Below are 18,064 nucleotides of genomic sequence, written 5' to 3'. Positions count from 1 at the left end.
TACAATTTGAGACCATTAAATTATTTTTCATCAAACTTGACTGGACTTTATCTTGCACTGCTCATTATTCTTTTTATCCTGTATCTGTATTCAGGTTTAATTGTAATCATGTATAGTCTTTCCACTGACTGGATAGCACACAACAAAAAAAGCTTTTTGTTTATTATCGTCACGGTACACATAAGAATAATAAACTAAACTAAACTAAATCCAGCTCCCAGCACAGGCCTTTATTAACTTGGACTTCGTTTTTACTTTTTATATGCTTAAAATAATCTGTTATGCCTTGGTTTTATCTTTGTCACTAGATTTCCCTCGTGTTTCATCTTCCCTTCTTTCATTATTTTTTTTATTCTGCTTAGTGGAGTCTGAATTTCATCCCATCCTTCGGGCTATTACTGATATTCACTTCCTTTCAACTTAATACTCTTTATAAAGGATGGCACAGTTGCACAGCAGTAGAGTTGCTGCCTCACTGCACCAGAGACCCGGGTTCAATCCTGTCTGTGTGGAGTTTGCACGTTCTCCCCATGACCGCGTGGGTTTTCTCCGGGTGCTCTAGTTTCCTCCCACACTCCAAAGACGTGCGGGTTTGTAGGTTAATTGGCTTCGGTAAATTGCCGCTCGCCACCCCTCACATCCTCCCAATTGCCCCCCAAGGAGACTCCCTCAAGGCACCCCCCCCTCATCCTCATGGCAACGGCCCCTTGGCAACAAGGTCCCTCCCCTCATTGGCACAGCCCCTCATTAACATGGCTCTACCATGCCCCTTATTAGCATGACTCCTCCCCTAATTAACATGGCCCCTCCCCTCATTCGCATATCCCCTTGTCAACGTGACCCTCATTAACATGACCCCTCCCCTTCATTGCCATGACACCGCCCCTCATTATCATGGTCCCTCATTAACATGATCCCGCCCCTGATTAACGGCCCATTCCACTCACAAATATGACGTCTCCCCTCATTAGCATAGGCCCAATTACCACGCCTCCTCATTACCATGGCCCCGCCCCTAGGTGCAGTGACTCCTCCCTCTCATTACCAAGGCCCCGCCCACTCGTGCACCTGACTCCGGCCCCCCCGCCAGGCCCCGCCCCGCCCCAGGCGCGCCCCCGCTCACCCGCAGCCCCTGCAACATGGTCACGCGCTCGTGCTCGTCCATGCCGAAAGAGACGCGCCGCGCGCTGCCGCTCGCCCCCATCCTCGCTCCCCGGCCTCCTGACGCCGCCCGGCAACCGCGCCCTCCTCCAATAGCGGCCCTCGGCGCTGCTTGGTGCCCGGAGAAGCGACCGGTGTCGGCCTGCGCCTGCGCGCCGCCAAGGCCTGTGGGAGGTGTAGTCTCCTCGTCCTTCCGGTCGCTGGTGCGATTCCCCGGCCCGCCACGGGCGGCGCTGCGGCACCACTCCAACCCCAGTGGCAAAGTGAGGTCCACAAACATGAGGTCTGCAAAGCTCCCCCTCCCCCTCCCCCCCCCCCTCCCCCCCCCTCTCTCTCTCCCTCTCCTCCCCCCCCCCCCCTCTCCCTCCCCCTCCCCCTCCCCCTCCCCCTCCCCCTCCCCCCATCTCCCCCCACCCCTCTCCCCCCCCCCTCCTCCTCTCTCCCTCCCTCCCTCTCCCCCCCTCTCCCCTCCCCACCCCATTCATCCTCCCCCACTAATCCTCTTTAATTATTTTATCTCCCCTCCTCCCTCTTTTACCTTTGTTATAACCTATCAAATCTTCCCATCCCCTCCCCGCCTCTCTCACAGATTTCTCACCCCCACCAACCAAAGATCTTATAGCCCTCCCCCAACTAGTCTGAAGAAGGGTCCCTCCCCCTCCCCATCCATGTCCCTCTCTGCCTGACCCGCTCCTCCACCGACATTCCTTCCTCTGGTTTCACTAATCATAAATCTTTAATTATTTTATCTCACACCTTCTTCTTTAATCTTTTACCTTTGTTATAACCTATCAAATGTTCCCATTACCTTGCCCCGCCTCTCTCACAGATTTCTCACCACCCACCCAACCAAAGATCTTATAGCAGATCTTTGCACCCAACTAGTCTGAAGAAGGGTCCCGACCCAAAACATCACCCATCCATGTCCCCAGAGATGCTGCCTGACCCGCTGAGTTGCTCCAGCACTTTGTGTCCTCTTCCCCAAATCCATTTGCTGATAGTTTGCAATGTCTGGGCAATGTTCATTCTGCAATACCTTCCTGTTCTAAAGCTGAATGAGAATGCAGTGCTTCATTGTTCTATTGTCAGTGCGTATGACAATTAAACTCTTAACTCTTGATGTTTAGATATATACAACAACTCCTACATCAGGCTGCTGTTCATTGATTTCAGCTCTGCCTTTAACACCGTCATCCCAGCCAGCTTGATCACCAAACTCAGTGGACTTGGCATCTCCACCTCCCTCTGCAACTGGACATTGGACTTCCTCACTAACAGACCACAGTCTGTTAGGGTCAATAACCTCACCTCCTCCACTATAACACTGAATACCGGAGTGCCACAGGGCTGTGTGCTCAGCCCTCTCCTCTACTCCCTCTTCACCCACGACTGCATCCCAAAGTACGGATCCAACGCCATTATTAAGTTTGCTGACGATACCACGGTAGTAGGACTGATCAGCGACAATGATGAGTCAGCCTACAGGGATGAGATCCAGCACCTGACCACCTGGTGTGCCGACAATAACCTCATCCTCAACTCCAAAAAGACGAAGGAGATTATTGTCGACTTCAGGCAGACCAGAGGAGGCAGTCATACCGCCATCCATATCAACGGGACTGAGGTGGAGCGCGTCTCCAGCTATAAATTCCTCGGAGTGCATATCTCGGAGGACTTGTCCTGGTCCCTCAACACCTTCAAGCTGATCAAAAAGGCACAGCAGCGCCTTTACTTCCTTAGGAGGCTCAAGAAAGCCCACCTGTCCCCCCAGATCCTGACCAACTTTTACCGCTGTACCATAGAGAGTATCCTGACCACCTGCTTCACGGTATGGTAAAGCAGCTGCACTGCTGCGGACAGGAAAGCACTACAACGGGTGGTGAAAACCGCGCAGCACATCATCGGTGCTCCGCTCCCTGCCATGGATGCCCTCCACCGAAAACGGTGTCTGAGACGGGCTGGGAAGATCATCAAAGACCCCTCACACCCCAACCATGGACTGTTTGCCCTCCTCCCATCAGGGAGGCGGTACAGGAGCCTCAGGTCACGTACCAGCAGGATGAGGAAAAGCTTCTATAACAACACAATCACACTGCTGAACTCGGAGTCCCGACGATAGATTTCTCTGGTCCCTCCGTCCCCCTTTGTTTAATCATTCTGTATTTCCTGATTATTCTGTATCTTCTCTCTTTCTATTTTTTTCTTGTTTTTTTTTTTTTCTCTCTATGTACAACTACTACGGACTGACGCAAAACTGCATTTCGTTGTACTGATACTTGTATTTGTGCGATGACATTAAAGTTGAATTGAATTGAATTGAATAATCATTGACCAAACGATTGCAACACCGCATTGTTCCACCAGGTGGAAGCCCTTACCCATATACACTGCGACAGCTCGACAGCGCTCTCTGCTGGAGCTGGGTGCTACTGCAGAATTTCCTAAACATTCAGCTGTGAGTGCCAGAGTATTTAAGTCAAGTTTCTTGTCACATGCAAATACTGCGAAGCACTCATTTGCAGCAGCCCCACAGACACATGCGCTCAAATTATACAGCAGGATATAGATCAGTTGCAGATGGGCGGCGCAGCAGTAGTTGCTGTCTTTTTGCACCAAAGACCCAGGTTCAATCCTGACTACGGGTGCTGTCTGTTTGTGACCTGCGTGGGTTTTCTCCAGGTGCTCCGGTTTCCTCCCACACGTACAGGTTTGTAGGTTAAGAGGCTTCTGTAAATGTTAAATCGTCCCTTGTGTGTGTAGTAGTGTTAATGTGCAGTGATCGCTGGTTGGCATGGTCTCGGTGGGCTGAAGGGCCTGTTTCGACACTGTACCTCTAAATTAAAATAAACATGTGAGCAGAGAAATGGCAGATAAGAGTTTAATACGAGGAAGTGTGACGTGTTGCACTTCGGGAGGTCGAATGTGAGGAGAAAGTATGTAGTTAATAGCAGCAATGTACAGAGGGATCTTGGAGTCCAAGTCCACAGCTCCCCTGAAAATGGCAACACAAGTAGATCAAGTAGACTTGCTTTTCATTGGTCAGTGCATTGAGTACAAGAGTCAGGAAGTCATGATGCAGCTTTGGAGGACCTAGGTCAGGCTGCATTTGGAGTATTGCATGCAGTTCTGGTCACCGCATTACAGGAAGAATGTGGAGAGGCTGCAGAAGAGGTTTACCAGAATGCTGAAGATAGACACAAAAAGCTGGAGCAATTCAGCGGGACAGGCAGCATCTCTGGTGAGAAGGAATGGGTGACGTTTCGGGTCAAGACCCTTCTTCAGACTGATCTCCGCCTTTACCAGAATGCTGCCTGGATTGGAAAGTATTACCTGTAAAGAGAGGTTGGACAAACTCGGATTGTTTTTCTTTCTGGAATGTCAGAGGCTGAGGGAGGACCTAATGGAAGTATATAAAATTATAAGAGGAATAGATAGAGTAGACAGTCAGAACCTTTGTCCCCCATCATGGAAATGTCAAAGACCAGGGAACAAAGCTTTAAGGTGAGAGAGTAAAAAGATTTGCGGGGCGTTTCTTTTCGGCACAAAGTGTAGTGGGTGCTTGGAAAAGGTGGAGGCAGATGCAATAGTGGCGTTTAAGAAACCTTTGCAAAGACTTATAGATATGCAGGGAATGGAGGGATATGGATAAGAGTTGGTCTTGACATCATGTTCGGCACAGACACGAGGCCGAAGTGTCTGTTCCTGCGCTATACTGTGCTCTATGTAATACAGTTGACACCTGCGCTGTGATATAGGAGGGATGGGGGGGGGGCGATAACCAAGGAAAGCCGCCCCATTGCGATTCTCCGTCAAGCATTTATTTACATTTTTACCCCACATAAATTCCGTCAGAGGTGATTTTTAATCCATTCCATGCTTCAAATTTATGAATCTTGAAAGGGCAGATTTCTGTAACCTAGACAGCCATAACTCCGGACTTCCAGGGCTCCAACTCAAAGAACAAGGAGGTTCATTTGTGTCCTGACCAACATTTCTCCTGAAAACAACACTGATGTATAAAATCATGAGGGAAATACATAGACTCCATGCACAGAATCTTTTACCCAAGGTGGTGAGTGCCTGGAACGTGCTGCCGGAGGCTGATACAATAGTGGTGTTTAAGAGACTGTTAGATAGACACATGGATATGCAGAGAATGGAGAATACAGGGAGATAAGGGTTGGTCATGCATTATGTTTGGCACATAATGGGCTGAAGGGCCTCTACCTGTGCTGTACATACTGGTTATACTGGGATGTATAAAATCGTAAGGGGAATGGGTAGGATAAATGCACAGTCTTTTACCCAGAGTAGGGAAATCAAAAACCAGAGGACATCGGTTTAAGGCGAGAGGGGAATGACTTGTTAGGAACCTTAGGGGCAACTTTTTCCACACAGGGCATAGCGGGTATATGAAACGCTGCCAGAGATAGTTGAGGCGGGTACCATAACAGCACTTGAGACATTTGGAAAGGTATATGGATTGGAAAGGTTTAGAGGAACATGGACCAAATGTGGGCTGGTGGTGCTAGTGTGGATGGGGCTACTTGTTTGGCATGGGCACATTGGGCTGAAAGGCCTGTTTCCAGAGGGAAATTGATAATTCTCACTCTCCTGCTTTACACAAGTTGCTGTTGGATTAAAATAGCTACTTGCTTTAGTTTCGTTTCTAAGTTTAGAGAACAGCGCAAAGCGAGGCACTTTGGCCCAGCGAGTCCACACTGACCAGCATCACCCCGCACACTAGCACTACCTTACACACTAGGGCCAGTTTACAATTTACAAAAGCCAATGATCCTACAAACCTGCACGTCTTTGGAGTGTGGGAGGAAACCGGAGCACCCGGAGAAAACCCACGCGATCACATGGCGATTATACAAACTCCGTACAGACAGCACCGTAGTCGGGATCGAACCAGGGTCTCCCGTTTCATCTGCACGCTGACATTTTGTGTTTCATACCCAAGAGTCCCTGGCTCCCCCTGTACGCCTTTGCAATCACTCTCCGCATAGATAACGCCTTTAAGGTTGGCTGCTGGGGGGTGCCCCCGGGACACAGAGGCGGTCAGGTGAGGAGAAGGACGTCGGGTTGTGGTCCGAGGGAGATGGAGTAGGCCCTGCAGCAGCCTGGAGCTTACCAAGATCACGAGCCACCCCAGTACATCGAGTATGTGGACCCGACTTTGCAACCTTTTGTAAATGGCAGCAAAAAATGGCGACTCGTGCTTGTGTGAACGATGCAAAACGTATTTCACTGTGCAGTGCACACATGACAATAAAACACCATCGATCAACCCCTTGAATTGCCCTCACACATTCCCTTATTTAACAAATTTACACAGTCCCTCCCACCAACTCTTCCACAACTAAACAACGCTCCAAAATGTTTCACACCGCATAGCTCCAATAACAAAAAAAAGGCAAAATGGGAAAAAAACTTAAAAATAAGTTTCTTTTTATTATTGAACACCCTCAATCCTTCAAAAAACAGCATCTGAGGAGTGAGCTTGCCCTGGAGGATGTCACGTTGGACACGGGAACCGTTCACCAATGTCGTCTGCACCAATAAACTCCCCAGGAAACCCAGCGAAGCGAGAAGAAAAGTCTGAATACTTTGTTGGGGGAGATTCACTCTCCTCTTTCTTCCATGGCCCAGCAGACAGACTGGAAACTTAAACTGTGCATGGATACGGGGCAGCAGAGTCCGAATGCGACTCATTTCTGGGGGAGAGGAGGAGAGGGTAAGTAGGCAAGGTTCCGCTTTCAAACTTTGCTCCCTGAAAGTTTCTTTTTGTGTGAGAGGCAGAGAAACCAACCCAGCTCCTCCGGCTTGGAATAATACTGAAGACAACGGTACCCTGCTGGGAGGGTGCGGAATAGTCTGATGTTTGTGGGGAGAGAGGGGGAGGGGGGAGGTGGGGGCACGTGGAGTGAAGTGTAAAACCAGCAAGGAGATCTGGTGCAGTGGGGGAGAGAAGGAGTGATGGGCTTGTAGACTGCAGAGGGAGAGCGGTGGGGTTTATACAACCCCTGTAGTCCGTGCATTTGGTGGCTGAGGTTTGGGAGGTGGGAAGGGGAGGTGCAGCGTGGAGGGGGGGGGGGGGGGGGGGGGTGACTTGCCGCCGATCCATCTGCCCATCCCGCCCGCTCGCTCAAGCGTTCATCACTTTCCAGCGGTCACTGTCGACGCTGTTGATGCTGCCGACTGTCAGATCATCCAGGTAGGCAGCTGAGCCGTCAATCTGCGTGTTGGAGTAGGGGCCGGGCTCCGCCACCTCCTTCCTCGAGCCCGAGTGGGTCTGGGGGAGGTGAACATCCACGTCATCCGGCTCATCCACCTGTGACTTGTAGGAGAACAGGATCTTGGGCTCCGAGCTGCGGGAGACAAGGGGTGAGAGAAGACAACGACAGCCATTAGTGTCTCCCACACCGGGTGATAAACCAACTCGTTACTCAGCCCCGCTGCTTAGTTTAATTTATACGTTCATAAGTGATAGGAGAAGAATTAGGCCATTCGGCCCATCAAGTCTACTCTGCCATTCGGTCATGGCTGATCTATCTTACCCTCTCAAACCCATTCTCCTGCCTTATCCCCATTAGTCCTCACACCCATACGATGGGCCGAATGGCCTAATTCTTCTCCTTGAGCATGTGACTCGTGGCATGAAGGGCCTGTTTCTGCGCTGTATCTCCAAACTAAACTAACTGAACTGCATTGACCGAGGCATTCACATGTACTCCCAACTTACCCAAAGAATCCTTTCAGGAATGTTACATACATCAGTGGAGCAAACAGGCTGAAGTACAGGAATGTTGTGATGTCCACACAGCTGTAACAGGAGGGAGGAGAATGTCACACAGTGTACATCAACCTCATGCCGGTTCAGTCAACCAGTGTTAAACACACACGTACCCACAATGGAGTAATGAAATTCTTACTTGCTACAGCTTTACCGGCACATTAACACAGGTTCTGACCTCAACACCATTGATGGGATCTACAGGAGGTGCTGCCTCAAAAAGGCAGCCAGCTCAACACCATCAGAGACCCACACCAACCTGGCCATGCTCTCATTTTACCCCTGACACACTTACAGTGCAATAATAACAATAATAGTCTATATAGTTCAGAGCTTATTTGGAAGTTGTAGTGTTTAATAGCCTGATGGCTGTAGGGAAGAAGCTGCTCCTGAACCTGGATGTTACAGTTTTCAGGCTCCTGTATCTTCTTCCCGACAGCCAGGACCCTTCTTCAGACTGGATTTGTTTGAAGCAATTCTGGGGCATAGAGAGAATGGTGCGGGAATGTTGGTAGCATGCCTCACAAACAGATGAAAGATCACTGATCAAAACGTTAACTCTGTTTCTCTCTCCAGAGATGCTGCCTGACCTGCCGAATGCTTTTAGCAGTTTCCTTGTCAGTTTGGGATACCCGGCATCTGCAGGGTTTCAACGGTTTCTTTATTGTCACCTTCACAGAGACACTGCATTGCTCGTTATTCATGAAACCCATCAGATCATCCTATACATGGGTACAATAGGTTCTCTTTTCAGGCACTCTCACAGGGCGAGAGAGAGGAGGTCTTGGACCAATCACAGCTGCCGATCTTCCCCTTCACCTTCCACTGCTGCCACCTTCGAGCCTACATGCCATCTTGTGTGACACAGCGGTGCAGCTGCTGCCTCACAGTGCATTAGACCTGGGTTCGATCCTGACCCCAGGTACCATTCTGGACGTGGAATTTGCACGTTCTACCTGTGACCACGGGATTAGTTTAACATGGCATCATGTTGGGCTCGGACACAGTGAGCCAAAGGGCCTGTTCTATGCTCCACTTTAAATTGATTATCTTGCCACAGACGCTAGCAGACCATTGTAGCACTCTGTGGAGCTGCGAGACGTACTCCATAGTCTGGCCGATTCCCTGTAGCAGCTCAGACACACACCTCACTCGATCCCACCGCAACGATGGCCCACACCTACCAGAGTCCTGCTATCACGTTGGAGCAGAGCAGCACACTGCCGAGCCCTTGGATCAGGTTCAACACCGACAATGTCCCCGCATACACATAGAAGCTTTTCTTGGCTGCAGGGTGGGATAGAGATTAGAAATTAGAGCGGCACTGTAGCGCAGCAGTAGAGTTGCTGCCTCGCAGCGCCAGAGACCCGGGTATGAACCGGACTACGGGTGCTGTCTGTACGGAGCTTGTACGAACTCCCTGTGACCGCGCGAGTTTTCATCAGGTGCTCCAGAGACGTACAGGTCTGTAGGTAAAAATCCGGTAAAAATTGTCCCTAGTGTATGGGATGATGTTGGTGTGTGGGACGATTGATGGTCGGTGCAGGGTCGGTGCAGGGTCGGTGCAGGGTCGGTAGGCGGAAGGGATTGTTTCTGTGCTGTATCTCCAAAGTCTAATGTGTAAATAAGTAAAAACAAACCACACTTTCTTACAGACAAGAGGACGGAGCAGTTTCAACAATGACCAGGGATTCTAAAACTAGAGGACATGGGCTTAAGGTGAGAGGGGAATTATTTAAGAGGGACTTTACTTCTATTTTAAGAGGTAACTTTTTCACTCAGAGGGTAGCCTGTGTCTTAAAACAAGCTGCCAGAGGCAGATTTGATTACGATATTCAAACGACATTGGCACAGGTATATGGAAAGAAAGGGTTTAGAGGGCTATGGGCGAAATGGGACTAGCCCAATATGCCAAATTGATCGCATGGACAAGGTGGACCGAAGGGCCTGTTTCGGTGGTGTACAGCTCTAGTCTCTGACCAATAATGCATTATCAATGAGACAGTAGCTGTGTATAGAACCTGACTTACACAGCTTTTACAGTCTGGAGATGCCTTCAGAATTACGCTCTGGCAATGGAGGAGGCCCAGGACAGAAAGGTCAGTGTGGGAATGGGAAAGGAGTTAAAATGATTAGCAACCGGGAGATCCTGCAGGCATTGGTGGACCGAGCACAAATAAGTCCCAAACACCGACTGGTAAAATAGGCGAGCGAGTGACATTACTCACAGGGCAAGGAGATTCTCTCCCGTAAAGGAGTTTTTGGAAGAATAACAATCGTCGAGTAAACCTGAAGAAGATGAGACACAATTAGAAAGGACTTTATAAACTACTCTCCTCCATTACGTGGTGGTCAACACTCAACACAACAACCTCAACATATCAAAAATGCCCCAAAGACTGCAACAATGTGATTGAACATGAACAAAACCAATGGCAAACATCACCTACCCATGTACTTTGTCAAAGAGGAACAAAGATGGAGGCATTAAATATTGCAGATGCTAGAATCTGGTTCAAAAACAAACTGCTGGAGGATCTCAGTGGGTCAGGCATCATCTGTGGAGTGTAATAGACACAAAGTGCTGGAGTGACTCAGTGGGTCAGGCAGCATCTCACACCCTTCGACTCTTTAATGAATGGAAGGGTCTCGACCCAAAACGTCACCTATTCCTTCTCTCCAGACATGCTTCCTGTCTCACTGAGATACTCCAGCTTTTTGTGTCTATCTTCGACTCTTTAATGAATTTTGGTTTCCAGGCCCTCGTTCCATCACCTTTACTAATGTCTGCTCTACATCTCCACCCTCCATTCCACCAGGTAGGTTGTAAAGCCCTCAGATTCTTTCTCAACCGCAGATCCAGTCAATCTCCCTCTACGAACACACTCCTTCGCAAAGAGAGATGCGGAGGAAATGCATCGTCACCTATCCCAGAATGAATTGAGGATCAATGGTGTGATCTTCAAGGGTTAATGCTATGATGCAACTTGTCCAAGGGTCTCCAACCAAAAGATCTGTGGGCGGCAAATGATGCAGTGGTGGAGTTTGCTGCATAACAGCGCCAGAGACCTGGGTTGGATCCTGACTACGGGTGCTGTCTGTACGGAATTTGTACTGTCTTCTTGTGTACTGTCTCGCGTGGGTTTCCTCCGAATGCCCCAGTTTCCTCCCACACTCCAAAGACTTGCATGTTTGTAGGTTGATTGGCTTTGGTCAAAATTTTCCAATTGTCCCTAGTGTGTAGGACAATGCTAGTTCATGACGTGGTCACTGGTCAGGCACTGACTCGGTGGGTCAAAGGGCCATTTTCCTCTCTGTATTTCTAAAGTCTAAAGTCTATCATGTATCCATGTTCCCCAGAGATGCTCCAGAATCACTCCAGCACTTTGTTTCCTTCTTGGCTTCTGTAAAAAACTGTTAATTGGCCCTGTCGTATGGGTGCTGGTGTACGGGTGAATATTGTGAGCTGAAGGGCCCGTTAGCATGCGGTATCTCTAAAGACTAAAGCAAACAAAACCGGAGGTAGCAACTGTGTATCTGGAGACACAAGAGGCCGCAGATGCTAGAATCTTGAGCAAAGTGGGAAAAGGATGTATTGGATGTGGAGGCTGGTGGAGTGAAAGCCAGAGGAACTCCATCCTTGTTCCACAGTGGGGGTGAAGAGTGGAGGTGCGGGCCACAGAGCAGACACGGGTGAGGGCTCCATCTACAACAGCAGTGAGACGGCACAGTGGTGCAGCGGTAGAGTTGCTGCCTTACAGTGCCAGAGACCAGGGTTCGATCCCGACTACAGCCTGTACGGAGTTTGCACGTTCTCCCTGTGATCACGTACAACGTATCACGTGACGACCTCCAGATGCGCCAGTTTCCTGCTTTGTAGGTTAATTGGCTTCTGTAAACTGTCCCTAGAATGTAGGATACAACTAGTGTACGGGATGATTGTTGGTCGGTGTGGACCCAGTGGGCCGAAGAGCCCATTTTCATGCTGAATCTCTAAGCTAAACAAAAGCAGGGGTGGAAACCATGTTTACAGAAGAAATAAGACACCCTGGATGTCCAAGAGCGGAAAGCCTCATCTTCACAGCGGATGCGGCAGAGAATTCAGCTGAGGACTCAAGTAGGGAGGAGAATTAGCAAGCTGAAAATCAACACTTGGATACGTACCAATGGAAACAAATTTGAAAAGCAAGGCGCTCTTACCAGAAAGAAGAAACACGAACTGGCTAGCCAGAAGTGACGACCTCCGTGACCATAGACATTGAAGTCCTCAGAAGACAGATGTGCATCAGGATACAAGATCTCCAGAGTTCCCTAGAAAAATGGATAACAAATGTGTATAGAAATGTTGATAAGACAAGCTATGGGAAATGATTTAAAAAAGACACAAAGTGCTGGAGTAACTTAGTGGGTCAGGCCGTAATTATAGAAAGATAAATGTAGAAGGTGTGAGACAGGTTTGAACAGTTATGGAATGTGAGGCCTGAGGGAAGAAAGTAGCGGGGCAAGGTCATGGGAGACCAGATGGGGCACGGAGGAGGACTAGTTGGGGGATACCCAAAATTGGAGAACTCAATGTTCATTGCATTGGGTTGTAAGCTACCCAAGCGGACTATAAGGTGCTGATCCTCCAGTTTACTTCTGCCTGCACTCTGGCAATGGAGGAGGCCCAGGACAGAAAGGTCAATGTGAGAATGAGAAGGATTAGCATCCGGGCGGTCCAGTAGGCCTTGGCGGACCGAGCGCAAGTGATCAACAAAATGGTCGCCGAGTCTATACCTGATCTCGCCAATGTACAGGAGGCCACATTGGGAACACCGGATGCAGTAGATGTGGACATTTATGTTCCTCTTTCACCATTCTCCCTCTTATCTTCCCATGCAGGTTGCTTTTATAACCTCTAAAGGAAGTATTTTATTTATGAAGGAAAATGGAATACTGAAGTGATGGACATGTTTGTGTACTCAATGCCCCCCAAGTTTGGCGGCACAGTGGCATGGCGGTAGAGTTGCTGCCTCACAGTGCCGGAGGTCCCGGTTCGATCCAGACTAAGGGTGGTGTATGTACGGTGTTTGTACATTTTCCCTCTGACGTTGTGTGTTTTCTTCGGGTGCTCCGGTTTCCTCCCACATCCCAAAAATGTGCAGAGTAGTTGGTTAATTGGCTTTGTTAAAATTGTAAATTCTCCCAAGTGTGTAGGATAGTGGTAGTGTACAATACGATCACTGGTCGGCATGGACTCGGTGGGATGCAGGGCCCGTTTCCACGCTGTATCAGTAAAGTCTAAAGTTTAAAAGCGAGTGTGAAACCTGTGATATAATATTTAGACAGACCTGTGTTATCGAGTAAGCGAGGGCAAGTACAGTTGTTATACTCAACACCCGCTTGATGCTGGAGTTACTTTCAAGGTGCCCTAAATCCAGGGAAAACAAAACAAAGACTCAGTCAATATCATTACATTACAAAACGTCAAGATACTTAAAGTTGCTGCCTCATAGCGCCAGAGACCCGGGTTCAATCCTGACTACGGATGCCGTCTGTGCGGAATTTATACGTTCTCTCTGTGACCGCGTGGGTTTTCTCCGTGTGCTCCAGTTTCCTCCCACACTCCAATAATGTACGGGCTTGTAGGTTAATTGGCTTTGGTAAAATTATAAATTGTTCCTATTGTGCAGGATAGTGCTGGTGTACGGGGTGATTGCTGGTCGGCGCGGACTCGCTGGGCCGAAGGGCTTGCTTTCGCACTGTATCTAAACTAAACTAAACCACCAAACTGACACAAGTGCGTACTTACCAAAGGCCAGGCCAAGTATTACCACACTCAGCTCTGTCGCCAACAAAAAGAATCGCGATATCTCCCAAAGGATCTGCGAGGGAAATGTCAAAGAGAAACATCACTTTACACTGGAAACACAATAAAGTTCAGATGCTGGAATCTTGAGCAAAGAGTGCTGGAGGAACTCAGCAGATCAGGCAGCATCTGTGGAGGGAATGATGGACAGACGTTTTTTGCTCAGGATTAAAGAAGGGACCCGACCAGGAACCAGTGGGGCAACTTCTTTGCAGAGGGTGATGGGTATATGGAACGAGCTGCCAAAGGAGGTAGTTGAAGGAGATACTACAGCAGCATTCAAATGACACTTAGTAGCTGGATAGAAAAGGTTTAGAACGATATGGGCCAAACACTGCCAAACGCGACGAGCTTTGGCAGGGCAATTTGGTCGGCATGGATGAGTTGTACCACTCGGAGTCCTGACCCGAAACAGCATCTGTCCATTTCCCTCCACAGATGCTGCCTGACCTGCAGAGTTCCTCCAGGACTGGATTGCAATGGATTTATTGTCTTACCTTATCTGTTACTATGGCGACATTGGATGCACTGACTGTCATGGACACCACAGCGCGTGTGATTCCTACCGTTGCCACGACAAATACCTGCAGAAGAAAGACCACCCTATTAGAAGGCACTGATGATAGGAGGCGGTCGCATTGAGATGTTACGGAATTTATCAGGTGAACCATTTCGTCCACCAAAGTAAAGAGAGAACTAAAAATAAGAGGGAGAGCATTGTGCCGTTTTGAGGTTGTGTCAAGAATCATTTCCTTGCTGGGTGTCGAGAAGCTGCTCTCTAAAAATATTCAGGAGGACAAAAAGCAGGAACAGGATGAACTTCACACTGGAGCTGCCTGGTCCATCACGGGTACTGACCTCAAAAAGGCAGCCAGCATCATCAATGACCCACACCACCCTGGCCACACTCTCATTTCACTCCTGCCATTGGGAAGAAGGTACAGAAGCCTGAGAACCGTGACCTCCAGATTCAAGAACAGATTCTTCCCAACAAGCAGAAGCCTCTTGAACGCTGCACAACACAAACTTCAACTTCTATGGACTGGCTGGAGTTGCACTAAGAATTTTGTTTTTTTTTGTATCAGGATTGTGGTTATTAATTATTTGAATTTGATTTTGGTGATTATATATTACATGTGCGTATTGCATTTACTGGTCTGTTATGCTGCGGCAAGTAAGAATTTAATTGCTCCATTGTCAGTTCATATAACAATTCAACACACTTGACTCTGTTTACCCTTTGCCCTAGATCTCAGCTGGAGAAGAATGCAAAACAATGCCATGGAAGTGGTTAAAAAAAAACTTTCTCCCCAAAATACAAAAAAAAAAGTAAGTTGGCATCATCTTGGTCACTCTTTAATCCCATTTCCTTCACGGAGAAAGAATGTGTGTTTTTTTTATACTGGACTGCGCTATTGAAAATTTCCAAATCAAGATCAAATAGATCAATATCAACCATGATCGAATGGCGGAACAGACTCGGTGGCCTTAATGGCCGTATTCTGCTCCCATGATTTGTGAACATTGGGATGTAGGCGACCCAAGTGGGGTGGGTGTTGGAATCACATGCGATGGAAGGCTCAAGATCACCATTATCGGAGGTATTGAAGCTCGACAGTGTAGCTGCGGAGAGGGGCATAATTTCCTAACAGGTTTAGGTTTCAGTCTTATTGTCACGTGTGCCAAGGGTTATTTATGTATAGTATTTTGTTTCGCATGCTACCCAATCCACAGGGTGGGATTGGTGACTTGCAATGAATGAGAGTCATGCAGCGTGGAAACAGGCCCTTCAGCCCAACACGTCCATGCCGTCCAAGATGCACCATCTAAGCCAGTCCCATTTACCCTGTCACAGCGCCCTCTCTTGGGTGCCACTCTTATCCCTATCACTGGCTGACTGACCAGTGGAGGCCAATCCCAAGCAGTATTGGAAACAGCTGATGTAGGTTGGCCACGTGAACCCTGTCAAGCCCCAGATCGATAGCCTCATCGTACATGCACTCTGACGGCAAGGGACAGTGCCCCATGCAGTCCTGGACTTACTTACCACTGTAAATAGAATCTATCACATGAGTTCACCCTACTGCGAGTGTCGGTGTGGTTACTGCTAAACCAGGCCTCATCCCTGCTGACGCCACACCTCGTTTATCCCCTATTCACCTCCATCCGTTGTTTATTTACGCCTGTAAACCGCACTTTATTGGCTATCTTTGCACTAAATGTTGTACCCTTTTATCTTTGCATTTAGACGGTTTGATCGCATTCAAGTATAGACTTTTTTTCATAGACTTGATAGCACAAGAACAAAAGCTTTTCACCGTATCAGTGTACGCATGACAATAAAAATAAACTAAAGACACATTCCTTCTACGATTGACACATAAGTAAACGCTGGCGCCACAGAATTATCGCACAGCTAACTCTTCCCCCTGCTCAGTGTGGATTCACAAAGTAGTCTGCTGATCCCTTCAACAGTGGAGGGGTGGGCGTGGGGTGCAAGTGGAAGTGGCATGAGGTGGTACAAGAGACACTGGGTGGAAAATCAGAGTCCGTAAATTACCTGCTTTTCCCCGTTTGGCTACGTCGCGCATCGCACCAGTCTGCTGGTTCGTGGCGGGGAACTCACCAGTATGTAGAACGTGGTGAAGATGGGGCTCGACGAAGCCCGGATCTTTGCTCGAGCCGACGGAAGCTTCCAGAGCAAAAACGCAAAGAAAAGCACATTGGGGATCAGGAGGAAGACGTCCCAGAAGCGAACCCTGTCACGAGGAGAGGTGGGAGGGAAGAAGAGTTCAATAAAATGTATAACCCTGACAGGATCACCTGCTTCACAGCAACATGAAGCTTTTCACTGTACCTCGGTACACGCGACAATAAACTAAAACTGAACTGAACAGAACATATTGATAGAACACATGTAACACGGATGTCCCCAAGTTGCCACATGGGTACTGTTAGCGGACGAATATTAACCGTGTCATATGAACAAAAACATCAATAAGTGGGATGGGGTTTGAAGGGCAGCTCCCAGGCGCCCGTTTGAACACTAGATATTTGCAGAAGGGTCTATAAGCAACTGCAGAATCCCACAATTCGGAAGCTGGAAAGAGAATATCACGGTGAAGGCTCGAGGATTCGAGATCGAACAATTAAAACAGAGTCTCAAAAGCAAGCGTACATTCATCAGCAAGCAAATAATTTTCCCCATTACGAACAGAAACTGAGCCAAGAATCTAGGCTAAGAAGGTGGGAAAAAATAGCAATATATGGCAGGTTTGAAGCACAGCGATTCAGCACCGCTTTCTCTGATCCCCAGGGCTTTTTAAAACACAAATCAATTCCAATATCCATTAAAGGGAATTGAGTTTGGAGAGAGAAAATCATGTTCAGAGCAATTCAATTAGCTCACCAGGCAACCCGCAGAGTGGTTTTATTACACAGCTGCCTTTTGAGATAAATACTTCTGCTTTAGACATTAGAGATACAGCGTGGAGACTGGCCCTTGGGCCCATCGAGTCCGCTCCTAGAGACAATTTACAATTTTACCATAGCCAATTCACCTAAAAACCTGCTTGTCTTTGGGATGTGGGAGAAAACCAGAGCAAACGGAGAACGTGCAAACTCCGTACAGACAGCACCCGAGGTCAGGTTCGAACACGAGTCTCTAGCGCTGTAAGGCAGCAACTCTACCATTGTGTCACTGTGCTGTCTCACTGCGCCACCCTAATTTTATTTGAATTGCACCACGATCTCGAAAGGCTCTGCTGGGAAATGCAACCCCACACCCGCCCAAGACACACAAGCAAACCCAAGATCTCCACTGAAGTAATTGCAGCTCAATGTCCCTGTCAGCTGGCCTCAGGCAAGGTGGCAAAATGCTGCAGGGTGGGTGGCTGATGAACGTCACATAACATCCTCAGAGAGGGGGATTCCAATTAGGGCCAGGAAGCGGGGCACAAGGGTGGACGGGCAAGGAGTGGGACGTCGGGTCGCTGGATGATCCGGATGAAGGCGAACGCTGGAGGCCGTGCAGCAGCCTGGGGCTCGCCTGGATCAGGCTCCACTCCATAAAACCTAGAGCGCGGACCAGACTGGACTTTGGAATCACGCCAAAACCTGCCACCTCTTGCAAGCAGTCTCAGTGGACTATTTCTGTACACTTCGCTAACTGGGGATTGTGCTAAGGTATGCCAATACTTTACTGAACTGTATACAAAAAAATAATTTCACTATGTGTTTGTATATGTGACAATAAA

General features: G+C 48.5%; 2 protein-coding genes across 3 annotated transcripts in view; both read right to left on the bottom strand.

Annotated features, from left to right (window-relative positions):
* The window catches only part of LOC129704687 (MICOS complex subunit mic25a-like), a 321,392-nt gene extending 319,950 nt beyond the window's left edge, over positions 1–1,442 (bottom strand). Inside the window, exon 1 of the mRNA XM_055647979.1 lies at positions 1,124–1,442. Coding sequence (XP_055503954.1) covers positions 1,124–1,441 — 318 coding nt within the window. The 5' untranslated portion in view covers position 1,442. The remainder of the gene's footprint in view (positions 1–1,123) is intronic.
* Positions 1,443–6,598: 5,156 nt separating this feature from the next.
* The window catches only part of tpra1 (transmembrane protein, adipocyte asscociated 1), a 36,088-nt gene continuing 24,622 nt past the window's right edge, over positions 6,599–18,064 (bottom strand). For both annotated transcript variants that reach the window (XM_055647977.1, XM_055647978.1), the window contains 9 exons: positions 16,435–16,567; positions 14,306–14,392; positions 13,752–13,824; positions 13,291–13,370; positions 12,161–12,271; positions 10,189–10,249; positions 9,145–9,247; positions 7,910–7,990; positions 6,599–7,535 (listed from right to left, as the gene is read on the bottom strand). In XM_055647977.1, the coding sequence (XP_055503952.1) occupies positions 7,313–7,535; positions 7,910–7,990; positions 9,145–9,247; positions 10,189–10,249; positions 12,161–12,271; positions 13,291–13,370; positions 13,752–13,824; positions 14,306–14,392; positions 16,435–16,567 (952 nt within the window). In that variant the 3' untranslated portion in view covers positions 6,599–7,312. The remainder of the gene's footprint in view (positions 7,536–7,909; positions 7,991–9,144; positions 9,248–10,188; positions 10,250–12,160; positions 12,272–13,290; positions 13,371–13,751; positions 13,825–14,305; positions 14,393–16,434; positions 16,568–18,064) is intronic.

The sequence above is a fragment of the Leucoraja erinacea genome, chromosome 16 (genome assembly GCF_028641065.1).
Source record: "Leucoraja erinacea ecotype New England chromosome 16, Leri_hhj_1, whole genome shotgun sequence".
Taxonomy (NCBI): Eukaryota; Metazoa; Chordata; class Chondrichthyes; order Rajiformes; family Rajidae; genus Leucoraja; species Leucoraja erinaceus.
This window is presented reverse-complemented; position numbering and strand designations above follow the sequence as displayed.